The sequence below is a fragment of the Metopolophium dirhodum genome, chromosome 1 (genome assembly GCF_019925205.1).
Source record: "Metopolophium dirhodum isolate CAU chromosome 1, ASM1992520v1, whole genome shotgun sequence".
In the NCBI taxonomy this organism is placed as follows: domain Eukaryota; kingdom Metazoa; phylum Arthropoda; class Insecta; order Hemiptera; family Aphididae; genus Metopolophium; species Metopolophium dirhodum.
In genome coordinates, this window is record NC_083560.1 from 130,632,505 (window position 1) to 130,659,361 (window position 26,857).

Consider the following 26,857-nt stretch of genomic DNA (forward strand, 5'->3'; position numbering starts at 1 on the left):
CAGTATAGCGTCGTACCAGCTGCTGTAACGGTTTTACACCACTTTTAATTTTTTTTTTTAATGGTTGCATATAGCTTTCAAAAGGAAATGCCGAAAATTTATTTAAGGACCCAAATTTCTTGACATCATCAGATAAATGAAGTAATGTATAAATATTATGGGACATGTAACACTTTCCATAAATATGGGCAAATGAAGCAACAAAGTGATAAATTAATTTTTTAGAAAATTCATTGTACTCATCAGATATATTATCAATAGAAAGAATTCTTATAGCAACACAAAGTTCCAAAAAATGATTATAAACTTCTTTACTAATTACATCATGAAAAATAACCATGCCAGTATAAAGTAAAATTTGCCTCAGTTCTGTGGCCTTAAGACGAGATGCATCATGAATTGGGTGTTTTCTACTATTCTCGTTTGGAGATCTTTGAAATTCATGAGGTAAATACTGTCCTAAACTGTTTAATTTTGTATCTAAAACAAATAACAAATTTTTTGGAAGAGCTAAGTGGTGTCGTTTCACACCTCCAGTTCAAAACAGCAACATTTTTTTCATAACTCCAATGCAAACACTGTGCATATAATCAAATGGAGTACTATTTATAATATCAAACTCAGGTATTTTTGAAACAACAGTTTCACCGCAATGAAACTCTGTATCAATACATGCCACAAAATCACTATGAGTCCTTAAGTTAGAAAGAGTCTTATATTAATAATATTAATAATATACACCGCAACTACTTGGAAATTGAAAAAAACGTCTATATCAATAATTAGCAATTAACAATTTTAAAATATTAAGGTATAAAAGTATTAGAGTACCTATAAGATTTTTATTTACGAATACTATAAAAATCACAGCTCACAAGGTCGGCTTTCGACAGTTCGACACAACAATTGTTTTCATATTTATGAAATGAAATAAAAGCTGTAAGCAACCGTATCGTCGACAACAGCGCTCGAAACCGGCAGATCACGTGACATACCCGCGCGACGCGTTGTCAAACAATAATAAAATATTATACAAATTATAAATATAGATATTATATTGTATATGTATATATATAACTAATAATTATATTAAAAGCCGCTTCGTATTTATAAATATCTACCGTCATTTATATTATTGTTATATATATATATATTAGTTGTTATTGTATATAATAATAACCGATAAAGATATAAAGTCTATAGTTCATATAACGTTTTTAAACACGGTGTAGAAAAACTTTGTGTGAACACTGTAAACGGTTCAGTTAATGTTAAGTTTAACAGAACAATATGTGCACGGTTCAGTGTCTATTAAACCGACACTAAATCTATGACAAATAATTTGATCAGTATCCGTGCATAAAAATGTTCTGTGAACCATATCTGGCTCATCTGGGTTTCCCATGAATATTGATCAACAGTGTTAGCACTGATATTAGAACTCAGTTTTTAAAAACCGACGTTTAACCCAGAAAATGCTACTCGGGTAGAAGCCTCCTGAGGCGCACGGACTTTGGCCAGCAATGACTGAGCCAATCCGTATAATACAGCACAACCTCAATCGGCTTAGGATTGCAAGCCACCAGTTAGCTGAGGTCTGTAGAGCTAACAAGACGGATATAGTGTTGCTACAGGAACCGGTGATAGCACACGGAAAGGTTGTTGGATTTGAAACCTTCCGGCAAATCCACTCGGGCAAAAAGGCAGGAGCCGCCATCATCATAATGAACAGCGAGATGCAGGCCCTCAGTTTCAAACAGTACAAAACGGACTATACAGTCGCGGTCAGTTTGGGGCTAAACGAACATAAAATGATAGTTGTATCTTCCTACTTTAAGTACTCCCTGGCCACTAACGTGTTCATTGAGCAACTACGGCCAATCCTCGATATGGAAGCCAGAACTATAGTCGGGGCCCATGTTAACGGCCACTCAACTCTTTGGCACTTCTCCGAGAGTAACGAAAGGGGGCGCCAGGTCGAAGACCTGGTGGAAGATTACCTGCTTCACACGGTGAACAGAAGAGGTACGATCAATACCTACGACTAACCTGGCATGGGTACATCCAACATCGATGTCACCCTCGTCACGAGCAGCATGATGGGCCAAGTGATTGACTGGACGGTCACTGACGAAACAGATAGCGACCATCGGGTGATAAGCTACAAAGTTGCGATAGCAAGGACGCGCCCAGAACCTGGTCCCACAAGGTACAATACGAGTATGGCAGATTGGAATAAAATGCTAGCCTACCTAACGATGCACGTTGGAAACGTCGATGAACGGACGATTGATAGCCATGCGAACGGACTAGTAACACTCCTAAAGTCCGCCGCGGACATAAGCATCCCGCGCACCAAGCCGCGTAACCAGAACAAAGGCAGGCAAATATGGTGGTCCCCTAGGCTAACTGAACTTAAGAAAACGCTGGAAAGATCCCGGAGACTTGGCCAAAGAACCGGCGAGCCTGAGGTGTATAGGGGACACCGAAACAGGTACCTCTCGGAAATTAGGAAATCGAAAATGGCTGCATGGAGAGCCCTGGCAGGAGACCTCAACACGAACCCCTGGGGCAAGGCCTTCAGGTGGGCCAAGAGAAAGGGTGCCCCCTCAAATACCGTGCAAGGCAATCTACGGAGGTCGGATAGCTCCTATACCGAAACAATTGAGGATACGGCTGAACTGCTACTGAATGCCCCAGACGAGATGGACGACGAAAGCGTTGAATTCCTCGGGCCGTTAGATGAACGAGTCGAAACCCCCTCCCTCTCCGAGGTCAAGGCGTCGATATGGCGTATCAAACCAAAAAAAGCACCCGGACTGGACGGCATGAACGCCAAGATAATAAGGAAGGCATGGCCGGTAATAGGGACATCACTAACGGGGCTATACAGCAAAGCGCTAAAGGAAAGCTACTTCCCCATTGGTTGGCGAAGAGCGAATGTGATAGTCATCCCTAAAGGCGGGGACAAAGACCCGGCAACCACCGGAGCCTATTGACCAATAAGCCTGCTACCGGTCCTTGGTAAGGCATTAGAGACCTTCATTATTAGGGACATGGAAACGGAGACAAACTTGAACAACATAGGAGAGCAGCACGGCTTCGTTCAAGGAAAATCGACCATTACGGCCATTAAAACGATGTACCGATGGACCCACGAGTCGAAGAGCAGGCACGTCATGGGTACATTTCTCGACATAACGGGGGCGTTTGATAACGTTAGCTGGACCCCATTGTTGAAACAACTTAAAAGAATTGGCACTTCACAAAGAACGTTACGAATGACTGAGTCATACATCCCCATTAGATGGGCGCAACTGATGCTGGAAGGTAGGAAACATGAGAAGAAGCTGAAGAGAGGGTGCCCTCAGGGCTCTCAGCTAGGTCCAACCCTCTGAAAAGTGTTTTAATGCAGTATTCTTGCGTTTAATATTTTCATTGGCTTTAATCAATTCTCCGAGTACTTCATTGTTAGACGGCATATTTTCGAATGAAGTGTTTTTATAAAAAACATTAGTTTATATAACAACGAACGTATCGAATCCGTGACGATATCGCCCATTGTCGCGTTCACAGTCTTTGTTTATGACGATAAACTCAAATATCCCTTTACGCCAGCATGAAGTACAAAAATCTTTAAACTCTGGATATGACATATCACCAGAGCAATGTTCTATGTAAACATGTTTTAAATTTGTCTCATCTAGCTTAAACAGTACAATAAAGTTAGCGTTGTCAAGCAAAAGTTGCTTAGGTACTTTTGAATAACTCTGAGCTAAATAGAAAACATCTATTAAATTATGCCGACCTCTGGAAAAGTAAGTTCTTGCAATGTTTTGATTTTCAGTTATAATATCATCGAAAATAAACACAGAGTTTGGTAAAGCTTTTTCAGGTTCAATAACTTGATCGTTTTCGTAGAACGTAAATAATTGTATTCCAGCAATGTCTGATAAAATATCACTCAATAATTTATACTTTGTTTGATCCAATATTTTTGAATATATATAAACGTTGTGAAATCGAATACTGTTTATGTGTGTTAATAATGTGTATATTAAATTAGTTTTCCCACAACCTGAAGGACCCACGATAAGTGATCTTATCGTATTAGGTAGAATCGCCCCATGTCTTTGTTTTTTATACGAAGTAGGCGGGTCCACGTTTTCAACTGTGAGTTGTATATCCTGTTTAAGGAATTTCATTTTTAAATAAATATCTCTGTAATACAGCGAACTTGATCAGTACACGATGTCCATCGCTCGAAGAAGGAACAACAATAAAGGCGCTGGTCCTATCAACACGCTTATAAACATATTACCGTTAGAGCTTCACGTGCCTGGTGAGATCATAATATGCGTATATTATATTAGTAATAATTATAACATTTCTCTCTCTCTAGGTTATCAATATTGTGATCCTGGTACAAATTTAAAAAAACGGATAGCTCATGGTTGTCGCGGTCGTTATCGCAACGACCGCGGCGTCTCTATCGACGTCCGCGAGATCGCGACCGACAACCGGTCTGGCCGCCGCCTGTGGCACGGCCGCCGGCCCGGCCAACGGCGGTGGCGACGGAAAACAGCTTAAGCCGAACCGTCGTCGACGAACCCACGCGCGATTATTAATTGTAACAAATTGTGATTCGAACTCTGAATAAAAGGTGCTTCACAGAAAAAGCGTGTGTCGTTATTGTGTTATTAAGTTTGCCCTAACTGTTCCAACACCTACATTGGCGCAGTCGAGTAAGGAGTAAGGTAAGTGCTAATTTTAATAAAAATAATTTTACGTAAATTAAAGTAAATTAGCACATATCGGGTTAAAAGAACCTACAATTTATAGGTGTCCTGATCATACCGGTTCCTAATATTTTTTATTCTGATTTTTTTTTTATTATAAATAAAATATTAAGGGCTTGTCCAATCTAAGGTGGTAAATTGTAGCAAAGTTTGCATAATTTAGCGTAATCCCTACAGTGCTAAACTTGGTTTAGGCTATTTATAGATTGGAAAGTACATATCTCTACCAGCGATAGCCCGAGTTACGTAATTTCGTATCCATTACGTAATTTCGTAATTTAATTTAGTATAGATAATAGCAATTAGATTTAATCTCCACAATGGGTGTTAAACGCATTAGTGAGTTAAATATTGTCGATATTAACAGGGAATTATTGAAACGTGGTATTGAGACCGGGGGGTCCAAGGCCGATAAACTCTTAGCATTAGAAGAGTATATTAGGGCTAAGGAAAATATGGATCCAGGATCAGTACGGTTTGGGGAAACTGACGAGACGTCAGCCCAGGTACCGGAAGGGAAAACATCGGAGGCTCTGAGTGGGGAGGATGAGGTCGACTCTGATAAGAATTTGATAAACCACTTCATGGAGCAGATGTTAGATAGACTGGAGGGGTTGGAAGCAACGGTCGACAAGCAGCAACTGACAATCGCTACTCTCAGCGAGAGCGTGGAACGCTTGGAGCGGGAGTTAGCCGAAGAAAAGCTTAGGTCGACCGAACGGGTGGAGCAAGCAAGTTGCTCATGCCGTGGAAATTCCCAACAACCATCAACCAGCGATATGTCCGGGGCAAATCAGATTTGCCCGGACAAAAGTCAAAATCTTCCGGTCAAAACTCAAAGTGTGAGTTTTGAGAGCCGATGGGCGAACATACGGAGCAGATTGACCGGGGAAAACCCGAGAAATCGGAGTGTTTCCGGAGTTTCCGGTAACCGGTCCGGAGTGTCCGGTGAAACGTCCGGAGTCTTCGGTAATCTGTCCGGAGTGTTCGGTGAAGGGTCCGGTAGAAGTCGTGAGGAAGCGTTACGGAATAGTTTTTCCGGTGAAAAACGCGTGCATTTTCCGGATAGCCTGCTCATTCCTCAAAATGAGTTGAATATGGCCCGTGCGTCGATACCAGAGTTTGCCGGTAAGAGGGAGGAAGACCCGGTGCGGTTTTTGCTCCAGGCCGAGGCAATACTTGAAGAAACTGGTATCCACAAGGCTAGATGGGTGACCGTTTTGGCCCCTCAGCTTAAGGCACAGGCAGGAACATGGTGGGGAACCATGAGAGCGTTGGACTTACCATGGCAAGAGTTCAGGTCTGAACTATTGGAGAAGTTCAACGGGGACGAGTTGCAGTCGAGTCTGCAATCAGAATTGTTGAGCACCGCTCAGACCAAGACCGAAACACTGGGGGAGTACGTCCTACATAAGTACCAGTTGTATCGGAGGTTAAACCTTGGTCTGACAGAAGAAGCGGTGGTGATGACAGTGATTGGGCTCATGCGTGATGAATTTAGAATTCATGCACGTATACAGCGACTGAAATCGTTCAGCGAATTACGAGCGCTTGCCCATGTACTGGATGGTAGCAAGGCCGTAATGTCGGATAAGGCGGGAGTGAGCACCAGCGTACCACCAAAGTTAAAATGGTTGGATAAACGAAAAGCTGAGAGTGCTGAGAAATCCCAAGTGCCGAATCCGAAGCAAAGACAATCTTCGGGAGCAGGGTGCAGGGTATGTGGTAGTCATGACCACTGGCAAGCTGCATGTCCAAAAAGAAAGTCGGAGTCGGGAAACGCCAAAACGACCGGCGGGACCGCCGGGTCCCGGCCGGCCAGGAAGTAACCGGCGGGAAAAGTACGAGTCGTCCGAAGAGAGGTAAGCAACGGAGTTCAAGTCGGGCAGTGAGTAACGTTCCGGTACAGGAACCACAAATTACAAGAACTGACCCGAAGAAACGGAACTTCGGAGCGTTACGGACCGGAGACTCGGGAAAGGACCCGAAGAAATCGGGTCAGAAGGGTTCTGAACCGGAGAAATCCGGTACGAACGGAATTCCTCCGGAGAAAAACTTTGGTCACCCGAAGATAACCTCCGGAGTGAAGAGTTGTCCGGTGAAAACCGTCGAGCCTCTAGGAAAACACCGGAGAAATCGCCGAATCCACCCGAGAAAACCCATTGAAAGCGACGTTCCGACAAAGGAACCACAGTTCGTGACAATGGACCGGGTAAATGGTTCGGTGATGGATACGGGTTCCGACCAGCTGGACAACAGGTCGGGAAAATCATTAAGGATCGAAAATGTTCCGGACAAAAGTGAAAATTTCACCGAGGTGAGTAATTTTTCCAATAAAAATGTCGCGGACAGTATTTCAGGTGATGCGGAACAAGATGAGTTAACAAAGCAGTTGTTAATTTGTCCGGTCACATCCGAAGATTTTTCCGAGGAGTTTATTCCTGATCCACGGGAAAAGTGCAAGAGGAGAGACTCGGATACGGACTCAAAGTTTGAGTTGAGAAAACGCTTTTCGGATCTGCGGACCGGAGTGTTAGAGTCTCCAGCCATTGCAACGGTGTCAACGGGGAAAACGAAAGTAACGGATGTTCCGTTACCGGCCATTGAACTAGAGTTTGCACTCGGGGCAGTAGTAGCGCTACTGGACTCCCAAGCGGCGAGGACATACGTCAAACCGTGGGTGGCAAAGAAGTTTGGCCGGAGTTTTACCGAAGAACTGGAGATTGTCCGGATGGCGGACGGTCGGACCCGAGAAATTACGGAGTTTTCCGAATTTCGGGCCCGGATAGTGGATCTGGAGGTAAGCTTTAGGGCCGCAGTGCTAGACAACCTAATTGGAGATGTCTTCCTGGGCCATGATTTCCTCGTGGAGCAACAAGTCGCTTGGGACTATAGCGGTTGCATAATCCACCTGGGGAAAGAAAGACGTGTTTCCGTGAGTTGGAGAAATCCAGTAACTCCGGTCACCGTAGGAGTGGACTTAACAACCGCAGGTTTACCCGAAGGAGAGTACGGTATGCGGGTCAAAGAAGTCCTATGCCAATATCCGGAGGTATTCTCCGGAGAGGTAGGCAGAACTCGGGTGATAGAGCACCAGATCCGTCTCAAGGATCCAAATCCGGTGGCTCTAAACGCTTACGGGTACTCCCGAGAGAAAAACTAGGTGATTGCCGAGATGGTGCGAGACATGGAGGAACAGGGTTTTGTCGAACCGAGCATATCTCCATGGGCTGCACCGGTGGTACTCGTGAAGAAAAAGGATGGTTCACGTAGATTTTGCGTTGACTATCGCCGTCTGAACATGCAGACGGAGTCGGACGCTCACCCGATGCCGGATCTCCATGACATGGTCCGAGGAATGGGTGGAGCGAAGATTTACAGCACCATGGATTTGAAATCAGGATACTGGCAGGTGGGTCTCTCACCAGAGACACGTCCACTCACGGCGTTTAGGACCCAAAGAGGATTATTCCAGTTCAGAGTAATGCCTTTTGGACTTAAAAACGCCCCCGCCACTTTCTGCCGCTTGGTAAACGAAGTCTTCCGTGGGTTAGTTGGTAAATTTGTGTTGGTTTATTTAGATGATATCGTGGTATACTCCGAGGGTCCCGATCAACATCTAAACCACTTGCAGAGAGTCTTGGAGCGACTCCAGTCTTACGGTCTGACGTGCCAGCCGAAAAAATGTACATTCGGGGTGACACAGATCAAATTCCTAGGTCACGTCGTGGACGGTGAAGGAATAGACAGGGAGCCGGAAAAACTGACGACGATTCAAGAATTACCGGTTCCAAAGAAGACTAAAGACGTGTTGCGGGTGTTAGGCGTTTGTGGTTGGTACAGTCAGTTCGTGCCGCACTACGCCGAGATCACAGCACCACTCACGAGTCTGTTGGCCAAAGGGACCAAATGGCGTTGGTCAGAAATTGAGCAAGAGGCGTTCCGGAAGTTGAAGGAGTCTTTGGTGTCCGCACCACGGCTCTGCCCTCCTCTTCCGGGTAAGCCATTCAACCTACAGACCGACGCGAGCGAAGTCGGAGTTGGTGCCGTGCTCTTCCAGCGGGGGGAGAGTGGTGACAGGAAAATCATTTCCTACGCCAGTAAAAAACTAAATCCAGCACAGGGAAGATACTCGGCAGTTGAACGTGAATGTCTAGCCATAGTTTGGGCGGTTGACAGGTTCAGGCCGTATCTTGAGTCTGGTAAGTTTACGTTATTTACAGATAACGCGGCACTCCGATGGTTACAGCAAGCTCGCTGTACCAACAGCAAACTAACGCGATGGGCGCTACAACTCGGGGCTTTCGATTTTGAAATCCGGCACGTGCCCGGAGTAGAAAATGAAGCAGCCGACGCGCTATCCCGTTGTCCGGTGGGACCGAACACAGTGGACGAAGAATCGTTGGAGAACAATATCCACGATCCCCCAGTGATTCGGCCCGGAGTGTCCGGAGAAACTTCCGGAGTCTTCGGTGATCTGTCCGGCATGTCCGGAGGATCCGGTGTGGGTGTCACCCAGTGTGGAGCGATCCAGCCGAAGAGGAGTGACGGAAACGTCACATTGCAAGCTGTCCGAGAGTGGCAACAAAACGACCCGAACATACGGGAGTTAGTTGCCAAACTCTCTGGAGACGGTGCAAGGTTCGGTCGGCTTCGGAAGTTGTACGTCATCCGGGACAAGGTGTTGCACCGCCACCCTCGATCCATCGCGCTTGGAGAAGAGGGGGTGGTCGTCCCGGTAGACAAGGCCCAGGTTTTGCTACAAAGGTTTCACGACCATGAGGCAGCGAATCACCCAGGGTGGAAAGAAACGTACCGAAGTATAAAGAGTCGTTTCTTTTGGGCCGGTATGCGTGAAGCAGTGCGTAATTACGTGCGGGCGTGTGACGTCTGTGCACGGGTAAAACCACTGAATCGCAAACCAGAAGATCAGATATGCACCAGAGTCCCACGGCAACCTTGGGAGGTGCTGAGTATCGATCTTATGGGTCCATACCCACGAACGCAGCGGGGTAAGACAACGATTTTGGTGGTAACTGATTGTTACAGTCGCTGGGTAGAGGCGTACCCCTTAGGAAAGGCGACGACCAAATCGATTGTAGATACATTCGAACGGGAGTTGTTCCCACGGTTCGGATACCCGAGGGCATTATTGTCAGATAATGGCCCGCAGTTCGTGTCCAAGGCAATGGGAGACGCACTCAAGAGGTGGGGAGTGGAAGGATGGACGACCCCAATATACCACCCACGTGCCAACCCGGTAGAAAGGCGAAATCAAGAGTTGAAGAAAGGGTTGCGGACCTTACTCGTTGATAAGCCTCATCATCTGTGGGATGTCTACCTGCCACACGTGTTGTTCTCTGTAAGAAACAGAGAAAACCGAAACACTGGACAGTCGCCGGCCAAAATGATGTTTGGTCGGGAGATCAAGGCCCCCGGAGACTGGCAGCTCGAGTTGGCTGAAGAGTCGCCGGACGACGGCAAAGGTGGTCCGGAGGTGTCCGGAGCAGATCGGAACCCTTCGGTAGAAATCGAAGATCCTCCGGTGGAACCGGATGATGCTCCGGTGGGAGAGAGGGGTTACCCGGTGGGGTCCAGCCCCAAAAGCCCCAGTACCCATATAGCCCCAGAATCCCCGGGAAAAGACAATCTGTCAGTAGGGGATTGGGTATATTACAAAGCGCATCCGCAATCAAGTGCGGAGAAGCGTTTTCACGCGGGGTTCGCCCCGAAATGGTTAGGTCCGGTTAAGTTGGGTAAACCACTAGGGACCGGAGTGTTCTTGACGGAGGGTAAACACCCTACTAAGTTACATGTCTCAGCGATGAAGCGAGCTGTAGGACCGTCAGAGAACACTAACTAATCATACCTTGTTTCAGATGGCAGAACGCGCCAATAACCCCCCACCGAACCGCAACAACCGGCCATCCCGCGGCATGATTGCCGCGCATGTGGAAAAGCTCCGGGCAATGGCCGCGCAGTTGTTGCGGGAAGCCAGGAGGCTGTCGGGCGATGGTCCGGAGGACACGGTGAGCGGTTGGTCGGCCGAACGCGCGGCTACCGCGTCGTTCGGCCGGATACGAGCAAGCCCGACTGCATGGGCCTTGTTCGAGCGGGGTTTCGCCGAGGGACGCCGGTCCACTCGAGCGAACACCCCACAGCCCGAAGCCGCCAGGCCTAGGGCAGGACCGCCCGGACGAGTGCCACCTCGCCGAACAGCGACGGCGTACCAGCGCCACGACGTCCGGGATGGGCGTGGCCGGTTCAGGCGGCCAGCGGTTCGGCCACAAGCCGACCAGACCGACGAGCGGCCCATGGTACAGCCGCAAGCCCAGCAGCCCGTGGTGCCCCCGCCAACAGAGCCGCCAGCAGAGCAGCAGCTGGCCCAGCAGCCAGACACCCCGGAACAGCAGCTGGCCGCGGTGGAGCGGTGGATCCAGGCCATGGAGGTGACGCCCGGGGACCCAGTCATCCTCCCCGTGGACTAGGTTGCTCGGTCGCGTCTCGCGGACTCGGGGGGGAGTATGTCGCGGTCGTTATCGCAACGACCGCGGCGTCTCTATCGACGTCCGCGAGATCGCGACCGACAACCGGTCTGGCCGCCGCCTGTGGCACGGCCGCCGGCCCGGCCAACGGCGGTGGCGACGGAAAACAGCTTAAGCCGAACCGTCGTCGACGAACCCACGCGCGATTATTAATTGTAACAAATTGTGATTCGAACTCTGAATAAAAGGTGCTTCACAGAAAAAGCGTGTGTCGTTATTGTGTTATTAAGTTTGCCCTAACTGTTCCAACACCTACATGGTGACAACGGTATAAACCTTCTGGATTCTGCTTGTGAGAGAGCACGACATTGCATATGAAAATAGTAATTCTTTCGCAGATCGTAACAAAGCCGATAATATATTAGAGCAGCGAGCCTGGGATAAGTATAAGGCTAAAGATTCAAATTTAAAAGAGAAAGCTGTAGCTTGGGGCGTGACAACCGCCATGAAAGCAAAACGTAAAATCGAGGCTGGATGTGGGTTTAAAGCAGCCATCAAAGCAGCTAAAAACGCTATAAAGAAAAATATCGATGAAAAAAACCTGATGAAATTAAGTAAAAAATGTCTAACCGTCGCACGAAAAACATTAAAAAAAAAAAAGAAAAACTAAAGTTCCAAGGATTATAACAATTCCAAAAAAGGGCGGGGTGTTACCACTTATTCCGATTTTCGCTGGTTTATCGGCACTTGGAGCACTGACTGGCGGCGTTGCCAACGTCGTTAAGTTGGCTAATGAATTTAAAAGGAACACGCCATCGCATTTCGGTGGTGGGTTATATCTCGCACCGTATAAAGGCAACTCGTACAAAATCGGGTCTGGTGCTACACCATTTAAAAGTGGTGGGGGTTCAAAACCGAAAAAAAACTAATATCTACGTTACTCAGAAGAGCACTGTACGATTACGAACGGGGTCGACGAGAGTCCACCTTGTCGTGGTGACCCCGCCCGACTGGACGCATGTCCAGCGCTAAGCGACTCTCAAACTGTCCGGAGCAGGCCGACTCCGGACTTCTAACCCCTGGCATGGATAAATGCAACCGCCGAACTAGCCCGCCGGCGGCCAGAGGGTGTAGGGCTATCAGAGGGCAGCCCCCTCTAAAATTAACAATGAATACACAACAAACACAAAACGATGTTACTGATACAAAGGCCCAGGAAACCTTAGATCCGGCAGGTGTGGGTGAGCTCGCCACACAGGTCGTCATCAATAGCTCGGTACATGCGCAATCGAACTCGGAAATGGAAAACTTGGAGTACTATGATAACGGACACTGCTACTCAGACCCTCTTAGATTGAGGGGAGGTGGCGATAACGACACCGAAATGTCACAAGTAGCTGGCACAAGTGGTGATATGGGCATTAGCGGCCAAAAACGTGGCCCACCCTCGCCGGGCTCGCCAGGTGGACAGACCTCCAAGCAGCTTAAGAAGGCCAATAAGCCTGCTGGCGAGCTTGATGAGCTTATCGGCTGGCTCGAGCAGACCGTGGTCCAAGAAAAAGAAAAGAAGAAGTTGGCCATTACGGTTGCTGAGAAGATGCTCAGCAAGTTAAGCCGTCTTAGGACACTAACAAGGAGCATTACACACGACAACAGTAGGCTCGCTGGTGAGATAAAGGGCCAGGAAGATGCCCAATTAGCAAGCCTGGCGGTCTTCATGAACAAGCTTGACTCGAAAAACACTGAGACAAACAGCCTTGCTGCCGAGCTTGCAGCACTGAAAAAAGATAGGGCAGTGCCTGTTCAAGGACCGAAAAACACTTACGCCGCTAGGGCAGCGGCGGGTGTATCAACACCGGCGGCGGTATCAGTTGCACCAGCTCCTGCCAAAGCGCCTAAAACCAGCAAGGCCGCTGAGAGAAAACAGCAGGAAAATAAGAGTAGACAAGTCAAGGCCACGACACGTTTTATGATTGAAATACCTAGTGGGGTCACGGTGGCAAATGCCAAAACCAGTGTATGGGAAACGGTAAAGGCTAAACTAAAAAACCCGAGAGCTAAAACCATCGTCAGCGGCAAGTCATTGATAATTATTCCTGATGACAACAATACGTTGGAGGTGATAAAGGGCATTGAGCATGCAACCGAGATTAGCCCGAGAAAACCTCGGGTTATCCTGTATGATGTAGATAGCGGAATTACCAAAGAAGAGCTTGCTGAATGCCTTGTGGGTCAAAACCCCGAACTCGGGCTAACAGCAGAGGACGTAAGAGGCATGACCCCGCTACATAAGCTAGGCCCAAGAGATGGCGATGTTGTACATTGGGTGATAGAAGCGCCCCCGAATGTACTAGTTAAGATAGAAAATAGGTCAATATATATTGGCATGACCCGGTGCCGGTGTAAGTTACATAGTTCCACGCCGCAATGCTACAATTGCCAGCAATATGGACATACTGCCCAAAGATGTGAACAAAAGTCACCCACGTGCAGACAATGTGCAGGTGCGCACGATTCCCGCACGTGCAAAGCGGAAGAAGTGAGATGTGCTAATTGTAAAGGCCCTCACAAGGCTTCAAGTGCAACATGCAAGGCACGAGGACAGGCCAAGAGAAACCTGCTTAGGCGCACAGATTTCGGCCAAATATGACCAAGTCCATAAAAATAGTGCAGCACAACACAAATCGACAAAGAATAGCTAGTCTCCAGCTCAGGCACCACTGTAATGTTACAAAGGCGGACGTGGTCCTCATCCAGGAGCCGGTTGAGACCAACGGAGCGGCGTACGCCTTTGAAGGATGCAGACAGGCTGCCGGCGGGTCAGACCCCGGTGCGATAATTGTAGTTCTAAACTCAGAACTACGGGTCATTGAGCTAACTGACCTCTCATCGAAACACATAGTCGCATTAAAAATCTGCAGAGGTGGCCAGGCAGAGGACATCACAGTGGTGTCGGCATATTTTAAATACAACATGCCGACCCACAGTTTCGTTGAAAAACTAAGACCAATCCTAGACCGGGAACCTCGCACAATAATTGGTGCAGATGTGAATGGTCACTCCCGGCTATGGCACTGTCCCAACAGCAATAGCAGAGGCCTCATAGTTGAAGAGCTTGTAGAAGACTACGATCTAACGGTGGCGAACATGCCAGGCCACATTCCAACGTACGACCGTGAGGGCATGGGTACGTCGAATATCGACGTCACGTTACTCGCACCCCAAACTCGCAATCTAGTCAGCGAGTGGAAGGTCTGCGATGTAACGGATAGCGATCACAACGTGGTGTCGTTCGAAGTCAAGCTCAGAGACCGAGCCCCGCGGGGTCCGGAGGCCTATCGATTCAACACCCGGAAGGCGGACTGGGTAACCTTTTCACAGAGCCTCTGTGTGGAAAAACAGAACATAGACGTGACCACCATTGACACGCAAGCGCGCACTATCGTGAACGCTTTACAGATAGCGGCAAGAAAGTCAATGCCCCGACTTAAACGTCCGAACGGGTACACTGGGAAGCAGCCATGGTGGACGTCTGAACTGACAACCCTCCGAGTAGAATTTGCTAGAATCAGGCGATTGGGTCTCCATCGTACAAATAGACAAGAATATAACATAGTACGCAATAACTACTTGAAAACAATAAGAAAGGCTAAGGACACAGCATGGCGAGCCTTTGCGGAACAGATAAATGACAACCCTTGGGGTAAGGCTTTCAGCTGGGCAAAGCGGGGCTCGAAAGCGAGGACAGTGCCCTCGACTATGACACGTGGAGATGGGACTCCCACCAGTACTATCAGTGAAACAGCTGACTTGCTCCTCGAGTCGTTCTTCCCTGGCGAGACGGAGCCCTGTGAGCTCAAACGCGAAGGCCCATTAGAAATGTACCCAAATGAAATAGACGGGCAAAGAGTAAAAGCCGCCATCTGGAGGATGAGTCCTTCAAAAGCTCCCGGTTCAGACGGCATAAATGCGGCCATCCTGAGGAAAGCATGGCCCATCATAGGCGACGTCATAATTACACTCTTTGATAGATGTATAAGAGAAGCTAACTTCCCAAGAGAGTGGCGCACCGCAAAGTTGGTCGTCATACCAAAACCAGGCAAAAAGGACATGTCAAATCCCAAGTCATATCGACCCATAAGCTTACTGCCAACCCTGGGCAAAGCTCTAGAGACTATAATGATCCAAGACCTGGAGAGGGAGACGAACCTGAATGGCTTTGCGAACCAGCACGGTTTCGTCCCAGGCAAATCAACCATAACAGCAATAACCCAAATGTATGAGTGGGTTGCCACAACCAGTTGTCGGTTCGTGTTCGGAGTGTTTCTTGACATAACCGGAGCGTTCGACAACGTGAGATGGGCTCCCATACTTACAAGGCTAGCGGAGATGGGTGCCTCCCATAGAACCATCAGGCTGATCCTGAGTTATCTAGAAGACAGAAAGGTAGATTACGAGCTAGAAGGTGCAAACTTCCGGAGGACTCTAGAACGAGGATGCCCACAGGGATCCCAACTTGGCCCGACCTTGTGGAAAGTGGCCATGACGAGTATTGGCGAAATTAAGATGGACCCTACGGCAAACATCATTTTGTATGCAGATGACATCGCCCTGATAGCCGGAGCAGCAAGGCCAGCAACAGCTTTCAGAAGGGCCGAGGACTACCTCGAAGAACTTAAGACGTGGGCTGGAAAATATGGCTTACAGTTCTCCCCGGGGAAAAGTCAATTGATGTCGATAAAGGGCGGCCTGAAGCCACAATATACGGTTAAGTTTGGCACCGGCGCATATGACCCAGTAATCCAAGCAAGCGAAACGGTCAAATACCTTGGGGTAATACTCGACCCCAGACAAAGCTACTGGGATCACGTAGCGTCAATGAAAGGAAAGAGTAAAGACCTTTACAAGCGCCTTAGATGCCTGACCTCGGCCAACTGGGGCATGGGCAGATTGGCAGCGATGACCATATACAAGGCGGTCTTCCTCCCGCGCATTACATACGCGGCGGAAATATGGGAAGACGCGTGCAAACTGAAAAAATCAATAAAAATTCTGGGCAGCATGCAAAGAGATCCCATGATAGCGATCACTAGTGCATACAGGACGGCTTCAACAAACTGCCTCACAGCAGTTGCTGGTGCACTCCCCCTAGACCTCGAGATCAGAAAACAGGTTGGCAAGCAGAGGCTAGGGAAGGGGATGATCTCCCAGGAGGATTACGAAACAATGACTACGGACCTCATTGCAGAATGGCAAAGTAGATATGACTCCCTGGACAAAGGAGAATGGACAAAAATTATGATTCCAGACCTAAGCTGGAGATACAAGATACCAATGACGTTAGATCACTATACGACGCAATTCCTGACGGGACATGGGGACTTCTATGGGAAGCTCCATCAATTTAAACTTGTCCCAAGTCCGAACTGCCGGTGCGGAAATGGCTCGGAAACAGTCCGACATGTACTCCTGTACTGCAAACGGAATAAGGTGCACAGGGAAACACTTGAAAAGGCATTACGGGAAGAAGGGGAAGCGTGGCCACCGAGGAACGGTGCCTTCCTCCAAACAAGAAAAACATACGAGGCCTTAAGATTGTTCAGCAAAAACAGTCTTATAAACAGAACCGATAGGTAGGACCTATTAAGGTCAGGGCGCAGCCACACCAGGCGGTGTATGTGCATAGTCTCGGGGTGCCCCGGATGAGCACGCACGGCGTAAGTGGCACAAGCGGCGGGGCACGCTCGAGCGCGTCCTGACCAGGGGCGCGCTCATACGCCAGGGGCGAGGAGTACGGCCCTGTTGCTGGGGCCATCCAGAATTCAGCATCAGTACTCCCTGCTTGTCGTAAGAGGCGACTAAAAGGGAAACGGCCAGGCGGGGCCGGCGTCCGGGACGCGGACACACCGAAACCCTCGGGGACTAGGGTGTTGGGGGTTCTGACTGCGACCCCGTGAAGAGCGAGTCGATCACCTCGGTGATGCCTCTGGGAGGCGTGGCATAGGCTACCGAGCCTCTAACTCGGGGGTCGCGGCCAAACCGCGCCGGCGGCAACCGCCGCTGGTGAGGGCCAACCATGAGCCCGTGATACACGACCATAAATCTTGGCAGGATCACAGCTGAGGCCCCAAGCCGACGAAGCTCGGCCCGGACATCCCACCATTGATGTGCTTTCCTAACGGGAGCGAGAATGGTACTTCGGGATGCGGGGGAGCCCCGCGGCGTTGAGCAATTGACGCTGTGCCCTCGCACGGCGGTCGCGCACCGGCCCTGGTCGTGGCGCGGTCGACGGCGGTTTGGTTTCGGAGTGGCAGTTAGCGGGAGCTAACTTTGTGGTTAAAAGACCAAGCTCGGTCTAGGGGAAGGCTGCCGAGTGAGTATCTCCTTAGCGCCCACCCAGCCTACCGGTGAGGCTATATGTATCGGAGGTTGCCCGTAACCAAAAACGGGAAGCAACGAGGATAGCCTGCGGCCCGACCAGGGTGGCGAAGGGCACGTGCACGCCTTAGCCAACGGTACGGTCACACCCTCTCCCGACTTCGGTGGGAACGGGAGTGTGACCGGTGCTCGTGGTCCATAGACGACGCGCGGCCGGCGGACTACGTGGGTAAAACCACCGTACGCCGTCCGTGAACCTCCGCGGCTCTCGACTAGCGCACAGCGCTAATGTGAGGTCCGCGGTTGTAGCCGCAAGGCGCCAAACCCGGGAATCTTCGTGTACGATTACGAACTTATAAAAATCGCTCGTTTAATGAAAATACCTCATTTCATCGGTGTATTTACAAGAAACAGGTTACCCGTACGTCGTAAACGAATATAATCAGCGATTGTTAACTTGGACTCGGAACACGGTACAGGTACTCACTGGGTAGCGTATAAAAAAATCGGAAATCAAGTTCAATATTATGACAGTTTTGGAAATCTACCACCTCCATTAGAAGTACAAAAATATTTTCACGGGTGTAACATCAATTTCAATTATAGCAGAGAACAGAAATATAATACTACAAACTGTGGGCACTTGTGCTTAAAATGTACACGATAACATTGAACGGGAACTCGAGTGAATTGTCATGTGACATTTTTTTACCGTTGGAAGTAGGAAGCACAGCACGGATATGTCTTTTGAGCTTACAGACAAATAATTCGATACCAAACATCGAACCTGGGTGTAATAGTAATACTATTGGGTCTCGTGATCAAGGCCGTATCTGGGGGGGGGGGTTTGGGGGTTCAAACCCCCCCCCGAAATTGTTCGCGTTATTTTATGTCGTAATAAAATAACTATTTCAGTCTAGAATAATCGATAAACATTGATACGTGCATATACGAATGACAGCTATGGTCTACGTTATAAACTTAAAAATAACAATTTGTACCAGATAAATTCACTTCGGGTATATCAGCCGGATTTCTTGATAATATTATAGGTACATACTGCATAGGTATATATATGTATAATACATTACCACCAGAATGTGTAATCGACAAAGAACTATTTCTTAGTATTTTAGTAATCTTATCTTAATAGTCTTTGATGATAGTTAAAACTTTTTCACGGGCAATATTCATTTCCAATATTTAGTTGACATTTGGTTTACGTTCTGTCGTTTTATTGTGCTACGATTTACGAAGTGTTTAATTTATTTATTTGAAATGGCAAAAAGACAAAACACTATGATGAATAATTTTTTTATAAAAAAGCCTAAATTAAATTTATTGGAAAATGAAGTCGAAGACACACCACATACATCAAGTTTATGTCCAGAGTTGAACAATGAAACATCTACCTCAAACGTTAATATTTATGATATTGGGAAATATTTGAATCAAACTGTAAGTAACGAATTGAAGTATAAATTATTAGTAAATAAATGGACACCCGATGAAACTTATAAATTTCCCATAGTTGGAAAAAGAAATTTAAAATTCCAGTTTAATTGGTTTAAACGATTTTCTTGGCTTGCTTACACAACAATAGGCGAACAAGGAGCAATGTGCACGTTTTGTGTTTTATTTGCCAGGGATTTCGGAGGAAAGGGAAATCATCAACAATTAGGAATCTTAGTTAATAAGCCATTTAATAATTGGAAAAAAGCTATTGAAACTTTATCCCATCATAGCACAACACAGTTTCATAAAAATAGTGTAATATTTGGTGAAAATTTTATTAACACGTATACCAAACTTCAACCAGATATTCGACAACAACTCGATTCCGCAAGAGCTCTACAAATTTCTGAAAATAGAAAAAAACTCGTTCCAATTATAAAAACAATTATTTTATGTGGCCGACAAGAGTTAGCACTTCGAGTACTTCGAATACTATTTATAATTCTACAATATTATGAATTTTTAACCATATTTAATTACCTACACAATATTATAATACAATTAGAACACACATTTTTGGATTAAAACCCCCCCCGAAATTAATTTCCAGTTACGGCCTTGCTCGTGATATTCTAAATGAAAATAAAAACGTTATTATACCTACAGGGACTTACGAATTGGTTCATTTAGAGACTATTATACAAAACATGATGCCTGATTTTGTCACTTTTTTTCGAGTTAAAAGCAAACAGCAAGACATTAAAGTGCAGTGAGTGTGTAGTCATGATGTGGATTTGAGTGTCGAGAATAGTATAGCGAAATTGCTAGGCTTTCAAAATGTTGTATACATTACTGGTTCCACTCACGAGTCTGAAAATATCGTCAACATCATGAAAATAAACTGTATAAAAGTAGAGTGCAACTTAATTACTGGCTCATTCTGTGACGGAGCACCGAGTCAGACTATACACGAGCTTTATCCGTCTGTGCCTGCTGGGTATAAAATCGTTGAAGTACCTAGACATCTGGTTTTCTACGGTCTCAACACGAGATCAGTAACAAGAGTACCTAAATATTGTGCTAAAAGCCCAAAACGATTGCCTGATAAATTTGCGCAGTGAACCGATAACAGCTCGTTTACAAATAATGCGTGGATATGGCGCTCAAGTTTAATATAAAAACCAGTGCAATCAAAAAACCTGCCAGTTTATCGTCTGCCGTTATGAAGATAACATCTAAACCTAAAACTATTACTAAACCCAAGACCAAGATCACGAAAAATAATTTAAATTTTCTCCGTTCGTTGCAATAATGGATGACTTGTATTTAGACGTCACAGCCGACTATGTAGACGAGTGTAAAATAACGCAAATGAGTTATCATTCATTCACTCCGTACTCAAACATGTCTTTATCAAATAACGATGAAATCAGGATAAGTGTTTTGAATATGGACTCTTTACAGTTTAACACTTTACTGTGCGAAAGCTATATTTACATCGAGGGCAAAGTGAACAAACCTACCGATGCTGTTGGAGAAGTACGTTTTTCAAATAATGGATTGGCATTTTTATTCTCTGAAATGCGATATGAAATAAACGGAATAGAAATACAGAAATTAAAATCACCTGGAGTTTCGTCTTGTTTGAAAGCATACTGTTCGTATACTCCAAACGACTTGAATGCACTAGAAAACGCGGCCTGGGATTCAGCGATGGATAGCGAAGACAATAAAAATTTTATGCCCAACGATGTATTTACCGGGTGTATACCTCTAAAACATTTATTCGGATTTTGTGAAGACTATAAAAAAATATTGCTTAATTGTAATCAGCAACTGATTTTAAATCGCGCATCTAGCGATCTTGATGCGAACACGTTGTTGGTGAGGGTGCGACTGCAACCGTTGATAAAAATAAAAAAATTAAAATTGAACTTACTAAGGTGACTTGGAAGATGTCTATTATCAAAGTCAGTGATAAAGAAAAATTAAGACTGATAAAAGTAATGGATTCACATAGAACACTATCGTGTGCGTTCAGAACTCGGGACCTGGGCGAATATCCGATACTTCCTAGAAATACTTCTCATTCGTGGACGGTAAAGTCTAGTAGTCTGCTAGAAAAACCGAGATTTGTACTGTTTGGGATACAAACAGATCCAAAAAAAAATATTGAAAACGATGCTGGGCAATTCGATCACTGTCAACTAAAAAACCTTAAGGTCCACTTAAATTCTGAAGTGTATCCGTACGAAGACTTTCGTGCAAATTTTAAAAATAATACAACTAGTATTTTGTATAAGGCCTTTACAGACTTTCAAAAATCGTATTATGGGCGAGATTATTGCGAGCCATTATTATCAAAACAACGTTCCAATCGTCGTAGTTGATTTATCACGTCAAAACGATAATGTGAAGTCGTCGACCATAGATCTACGTATTGAATTTGAAACGGATACAGTTATTCCAGAAAAAACTGCAGCATATTGTTTAATACTACATGACCAGATTATAACTTACAACCCGTTTAGTGGCGATGTTAGAAAATTGTAAACCTTGTAAATATTTTATAACTATTTTATACCTTGTAAATATTTTATACCTTATAACTATTTTGCGCCTTATATTATAATAAATGAAAAAAACTTGTTTTAAGTATCACGCTTGATTTTTTTTATTTTTTTATTTTACACAAAAATGATGTACAAAAAATTAAAATAGTTGTCGCTTAACTTTGCGAATCGGTGTTGGATGCACGATGAATGTTGATGGTGGTGGCGTAATAAACTGGGATGGTGATAGTGCCATGAAAAAATCTGGTCCGTCGTTTTCGTCGACCGATTGTTGATCAGAAATATCGTCTGGTGTCCGTGGGCCGTCAATATCATCTAGCGACTAAAGAAATAAATATTAAATAATGTTTTTATTTTAAAAATATTATTATGTTTATTATATATTTCAAATGGATTGTCAATCATGAGGATTTTAATGTTATGAATATTTCTGATGAATCACCTAAAGGTTATATTTTAGAAGTCGATTTAACTTACCCTAAAGAACTTCATGATCTACATTCAGATTTCCCTTTAGCACCGGAAAGACATTTTGATGGTAAACAACTCCCAAAATTATTAACAACTTTGTATGACAAGAAAAAATATATAATACATTATGAAACATTAAAATTATATATAAAATTAGGTTTAAAAATAGAGAAAATTCACAGAGTTTTAGAATTTAGTCAATCTTCTTAGTTAAAAGTGTATATAGATTTTAATACTAATCTCATATCAAAAGCTAAGAATGAGTTTGAACAAGAATATTTCAAATTAATGAAGAACAGTGTTTATGGACGTACCATGATGAATGTTCGAAATCATGTTGACATAAGATTATGTAATAATGCATTCCAGTTAGAAAAATTAATTGCAAAACCAAATTTTGACAAAAGAACCATTTTTACAGAGAATTTAGTTGCAGTCCATATGAAAAGAACAAAAATAACTTTCAAACAACCAATATATATAGGAATGTGTGTTTTAGATTTGTCTAAATTGTTAATGTACGATTTTTATTATAATACAATAAAGGAAAAGTATGGAAATAGAGTTAGATTGATGTATACAGATACAGACTCACTAATATTAGAAATAAAAACTGACGATTTCTACCAGGATATGAAAACTATGTTAGACCATTTTGACACGTCAGATTATCCACAAGAGAATATTTATAGTTTACCTTTAAGAAACAAAAAAGTCTTAGGTAAATTTAAAGATGAGTTAAATGGAGAAATTATGTCTGAATTTATAGGTTTAAGATCCAAATTATATTCACATAGAATCTTAGATACTGAAAAAGAAATTTAAAAAGCTAAAGGTGTTAAAAAAAATGTTGTGGAAAATAAAATATGTTTTAATGATTTTGAAAATTGTTTACTAACAAAAAAATCAAAACATGTTAAACAAAATTTATTTAGAACTAAGAAACATGATATTTTTACTGTAAAACAAAACAAAAAAGCTTTAAGTGTTTATGATGATAAAAGATTTATTTTAGAAAATGGTATTAACACATTAGCTTGGGGACATTATAAAACAAAAATAGACAGAAATGAATTTGTAAACCATCTCAATACATTAATTAGAAATCAAAACCAAAAAGATTAGAACAAGATTTTTTGTTTAGTCTTGATTATGTTAATATTCCGATAATCCTTGGTTTAAAGGTAAATATGTAGCTACCATATTAGGCTATAAAAACAAGATGAAAAAAATATCACTTGAAGATTTAGGATTATCTAACCCCCGCGATTCGCGGGGGTATAAAACGACTCTCTGTTACCGTGTGTATTTTGACTTGATTCCATATACTAGGAATGTGTCATTATAACATAAGTATTTCTTAAAAATATTTTTAAGAAATATTGCAAAGTGAAAAAATATTTTAATTATTAATGACATAAGTTTTGCGAAAAAATATTTTAATTATTAATAACATAAGTTTTGAGAAAAAATATTTTGGGGGGATTTTGCACAAAATATTTTAATTATTATTGCATTTAGATTTTTAGAAAAATATTTCAATTATTATTGCAATTAGATTTTCTGATCTTTTTGCACATTGTTTTCTTTGTGATCTTTTATTGATATATTATGAGCTGCGCCAGGATTGGTATATATATACTACTATTACCTATTTAATTATTGACTAATTATTATTAAGCTATTAATTTATTTACTTTTATTATTCTTTTGAGTTTGTTATTATTTATAACTATAATTACATTGGAAAATATAAAAGTTAATAATGAAATTGATTGATTAAAGATTAAATTTGATGAATTGGAACAATATAACCTTCGTCATAGTATCAAAATAAAAGGCATACCAAAAAATTGCTCGGACCTAACTCAAACTATTGCCAAAAAAGTTGATTGTAATGTTATTATTAATTCAGCATACAGACTCCCCACAAAAGAAAGTACCTCGGAATACTAATAGCAGAGATTAAATTGTATATTAAGTTATTTAATTATTATTATTAAATTATTTAAATTCTCTTAAATCTGTTTTTATAAGCATACCTATTCAAATGGATAAAATCAATTTTATACTTAGTCTTAGGTAGATTATCATTACTATACTTAATATTAGAAATATTTTTTTATGAAAAGCGCTGTGGCATAATGATCGGTAATGTTTCACTTTATTGTATTATATAAACTGATGTCACTAATTTCTATATTTTTTGTAAAAATATGATCAACGCACTAGTTAGAGTTATTGAAACTCCGAGTGAAATTATTAATACATGAGACAAATCCATTAAAAGATGATATATTTTGATATTCTGAAGGTAGAAGGTATAACAGAATTATTGCTAATTTGTTGCTAAATTATTGTTAGTATAATTAATAAGATACAACTCTCAATCACTTATAAAAAAATCTAAGTTGTCATTAGTATAAATGCTATTATTAATTTTAAATTTAAATTTTAAAGAATTACAGTTACTAATTATGGTGTCCCTAACGTTTATTAATTTAATTTGCTCTTTAATCAATATCGTTACACCATCACTTTTATTAAATAAAATTTACCTATTGAGTTAAGTGTCTGATAACCGTTTAATATAAATTTAAAATCATGAGCAAGCATGTTTCGCTTAAAACAATTACATCGTAATCACAATAATTTGAATCCAGAAATAGTGCTAATTCATCAAAATGAAATCTAATACCTACTTCTAATATTTAAAGCTAATAATGTAATTGCGTTTTCATTTATATAAATTTTGAATAATATGATTATTTTCTATAAATATGGAGTTAATATTATTTATCGAATCAATTTCATTTATTATAATATCTACATTCATAAACAATTTTAATAGCAAAAAGAATTACAATAATATTATTTATACTAACAATTTATTAATATCTAATTCAGATTTAATTTTTTGAGCCATCATCTTTCCTGACTAATACTTCAGCATTATTGATCCTAACATTTTTGTATTGTTTTTCTCTGCATATAGTCCTGGTTTTCGCAAATAACAATCTTTTGACTTTGGTGCGACTCTCATTCGAAAATATTTTAAGATTTAAATACCAGATATTAGCAACCATATATCCAGTGGCGTCATTTGGTGGTGGTGGCAGCAGGGAGTGCATTATCCATCACAATTATGGCATTTTCTTTTAATAATGGCAGAATACGTACAAACCATTCATAGAATGTATCACCATTCATTTCGTCATGGGGAACTTTTCTACTTTACCGGACACCCTTTTTTTTGCGATTTTTTTTAGGGGACTTTGTCATATTTTTGAAGAAAAAAATTATGGTGAAATCAGAATTTGGGGCTCGGACTTAGTTTCGAAGTTATCGGCGAATGAAGTTGGCTATTTTAAGTTCACTGTCCCTATCATAAAGATTGATGTTTTTGTTTTTGAAACTTGTGCTTTTATGGAGATTACGGTGCGAGGTTATCCACTTTATCAGGTAATTAAAAACGAAAATATCCCTCGATCTGCTATCCAAATCCACCTAAGTTAAATTAAAAATGTATATTTGTTGCACCGAAAACTTAAATAATGATATAAATAACTCATTGTATTGGGTTTATTGTTCCATTAAAACACCATAAAATTGTAGATTAAGTATATCTAACGTATTATACATTTTCTAAACTTAAATAATGATATAAATAACTCATTGCATTAGGTTTATTGTTCCATTAAAACACCATAAAATTGTAGATTAAGTATATCTAACGTATTATACATTTTCTATAACAAAAAACCATTGTGTTTTTCTGTGCGTACGCGAAAACATCTACGACACTACTTTCCTATACGATGGAGAATCATATTAATTTATTCGATTTATTTATGATGTCAAACCTAAACGACGGTTTAGGTTTGATAAATAAATTACAACTGTTAGGTGCATTGCCCACGGAAGAAAAATGTATCCGTGGACATCAAATGAAGTTGGTGAAAGACCAATCTTCACTCGACAAGTTTAAATGGGTTTGTCGTGAAAAAATTAATTCTAAAAAGGGGAAAAAACTCTGCAATTATATGTAAGTACTACTAAAATGTAATAAATTACTAAAAAAAACCGGGGAAGTCGATTGTTTTAATAGATTAATTGATCAGTTCTTCACTAATTTAAATACATTTTTTAGCTTGTCACTCCGACACAAGACTTTTTTTTATAAGTCACATCTATCACTGTTAGACATTTGTGGCTTCGTCAACTTACGGGTGATACCACAGAGTGGCGCCCAACGGGGTTCTTATTCACGGGCGGAGACATTTTTTTTTTGTGCGTGTGCCCTGGTACCTCAACCTTGGCACGTTTAATTTTTCGAAGTGTTTATGTACGAGAAGTACAACAGTTTTTACGTGTGGTCTGGGACAAAATTCCCTTGGCACACCAATTTTTTTTGTACAAGTGAAGTACGACAATTGTGTACGTTTTGGGTAGTAAAACCCGGAGCAAGTTTAGTGTTTTTACCTGTTAAAGTAAAATATACTTTTTGTGTGTGTTTTGGGGTGCAGTAATAACCCAGAACGCAATTTTGTGCGTGTGTATACCGAGTGAGTAACACATACGCGTTCGATAAATTTTTCTTACGGAAAAAGCAACGCTTGTACCTCGTGAGTACACCAATATATAATTTTTGTTTTTTTGTACAAGTGAAGTGCGATTAATTGTACATTTCTGGTAG

The 26,857-nt window shown here is 42.8% G+C and overlaps 2 protein-coding genes across 2 annotated transcripts; both read left to right on the top strand.

Annotated features, from left to right (window-relative positions):
• The first annotated feature begins 4,461 nt into the window (after positions 1 to 4,461).
• LOC132936463 (uncharacterized) lies at positions 4,462 to 11,372 on the top strand. The gene is made up of 2 exons (XM_061003198.1): positions 4,462 to 4,757; positions 10,679 to 11,372. The coding sequence occupies exon 2, from the start codon at positions 10,679 to 10,681 to the stop codon at positions 11,285 to 11,287; it is 609 nt and encodes a 202-aa protein (XP_060859181.1). The 5' UTR covers positions 4,462 to 4,757; the 3' UTR covers positions 11,288 to 11,372.
• Positions 11,373 to 20,428: 9,056 nt separating this feature from the next.
• LOC132953763 (uncharacterized) lies at positions 20,429 to 21,064 on the top strand. Its single transcript, XM_061026117.1, has one exon. It carries the CDS (start codon positions 20,429 to 20,431, stop codon positions 21,062 to 21,064), a length of 636 nt encoding a protein of 211 aa, XP_060882100.1.
• The last annotated feature ends 5,793 nt before the right edge of the window (positions 21,065 to 26,857 follow it).

Coding starts and splice junctions, on each gene's coding strand:
- LOC132936463 (XM_061003198.1), top strand. CDS start 10,679: ATGGCAGAACGCGCCAATAACCCCCCACCGAACCGCAACAACCGGCCA.
- LOC132953763 (XM_061026117.1), top strand. CDS start 20,429: ATGGATGACTTGTATTTAGACGTCACAGCCGACTATGTAGACGAGTGT.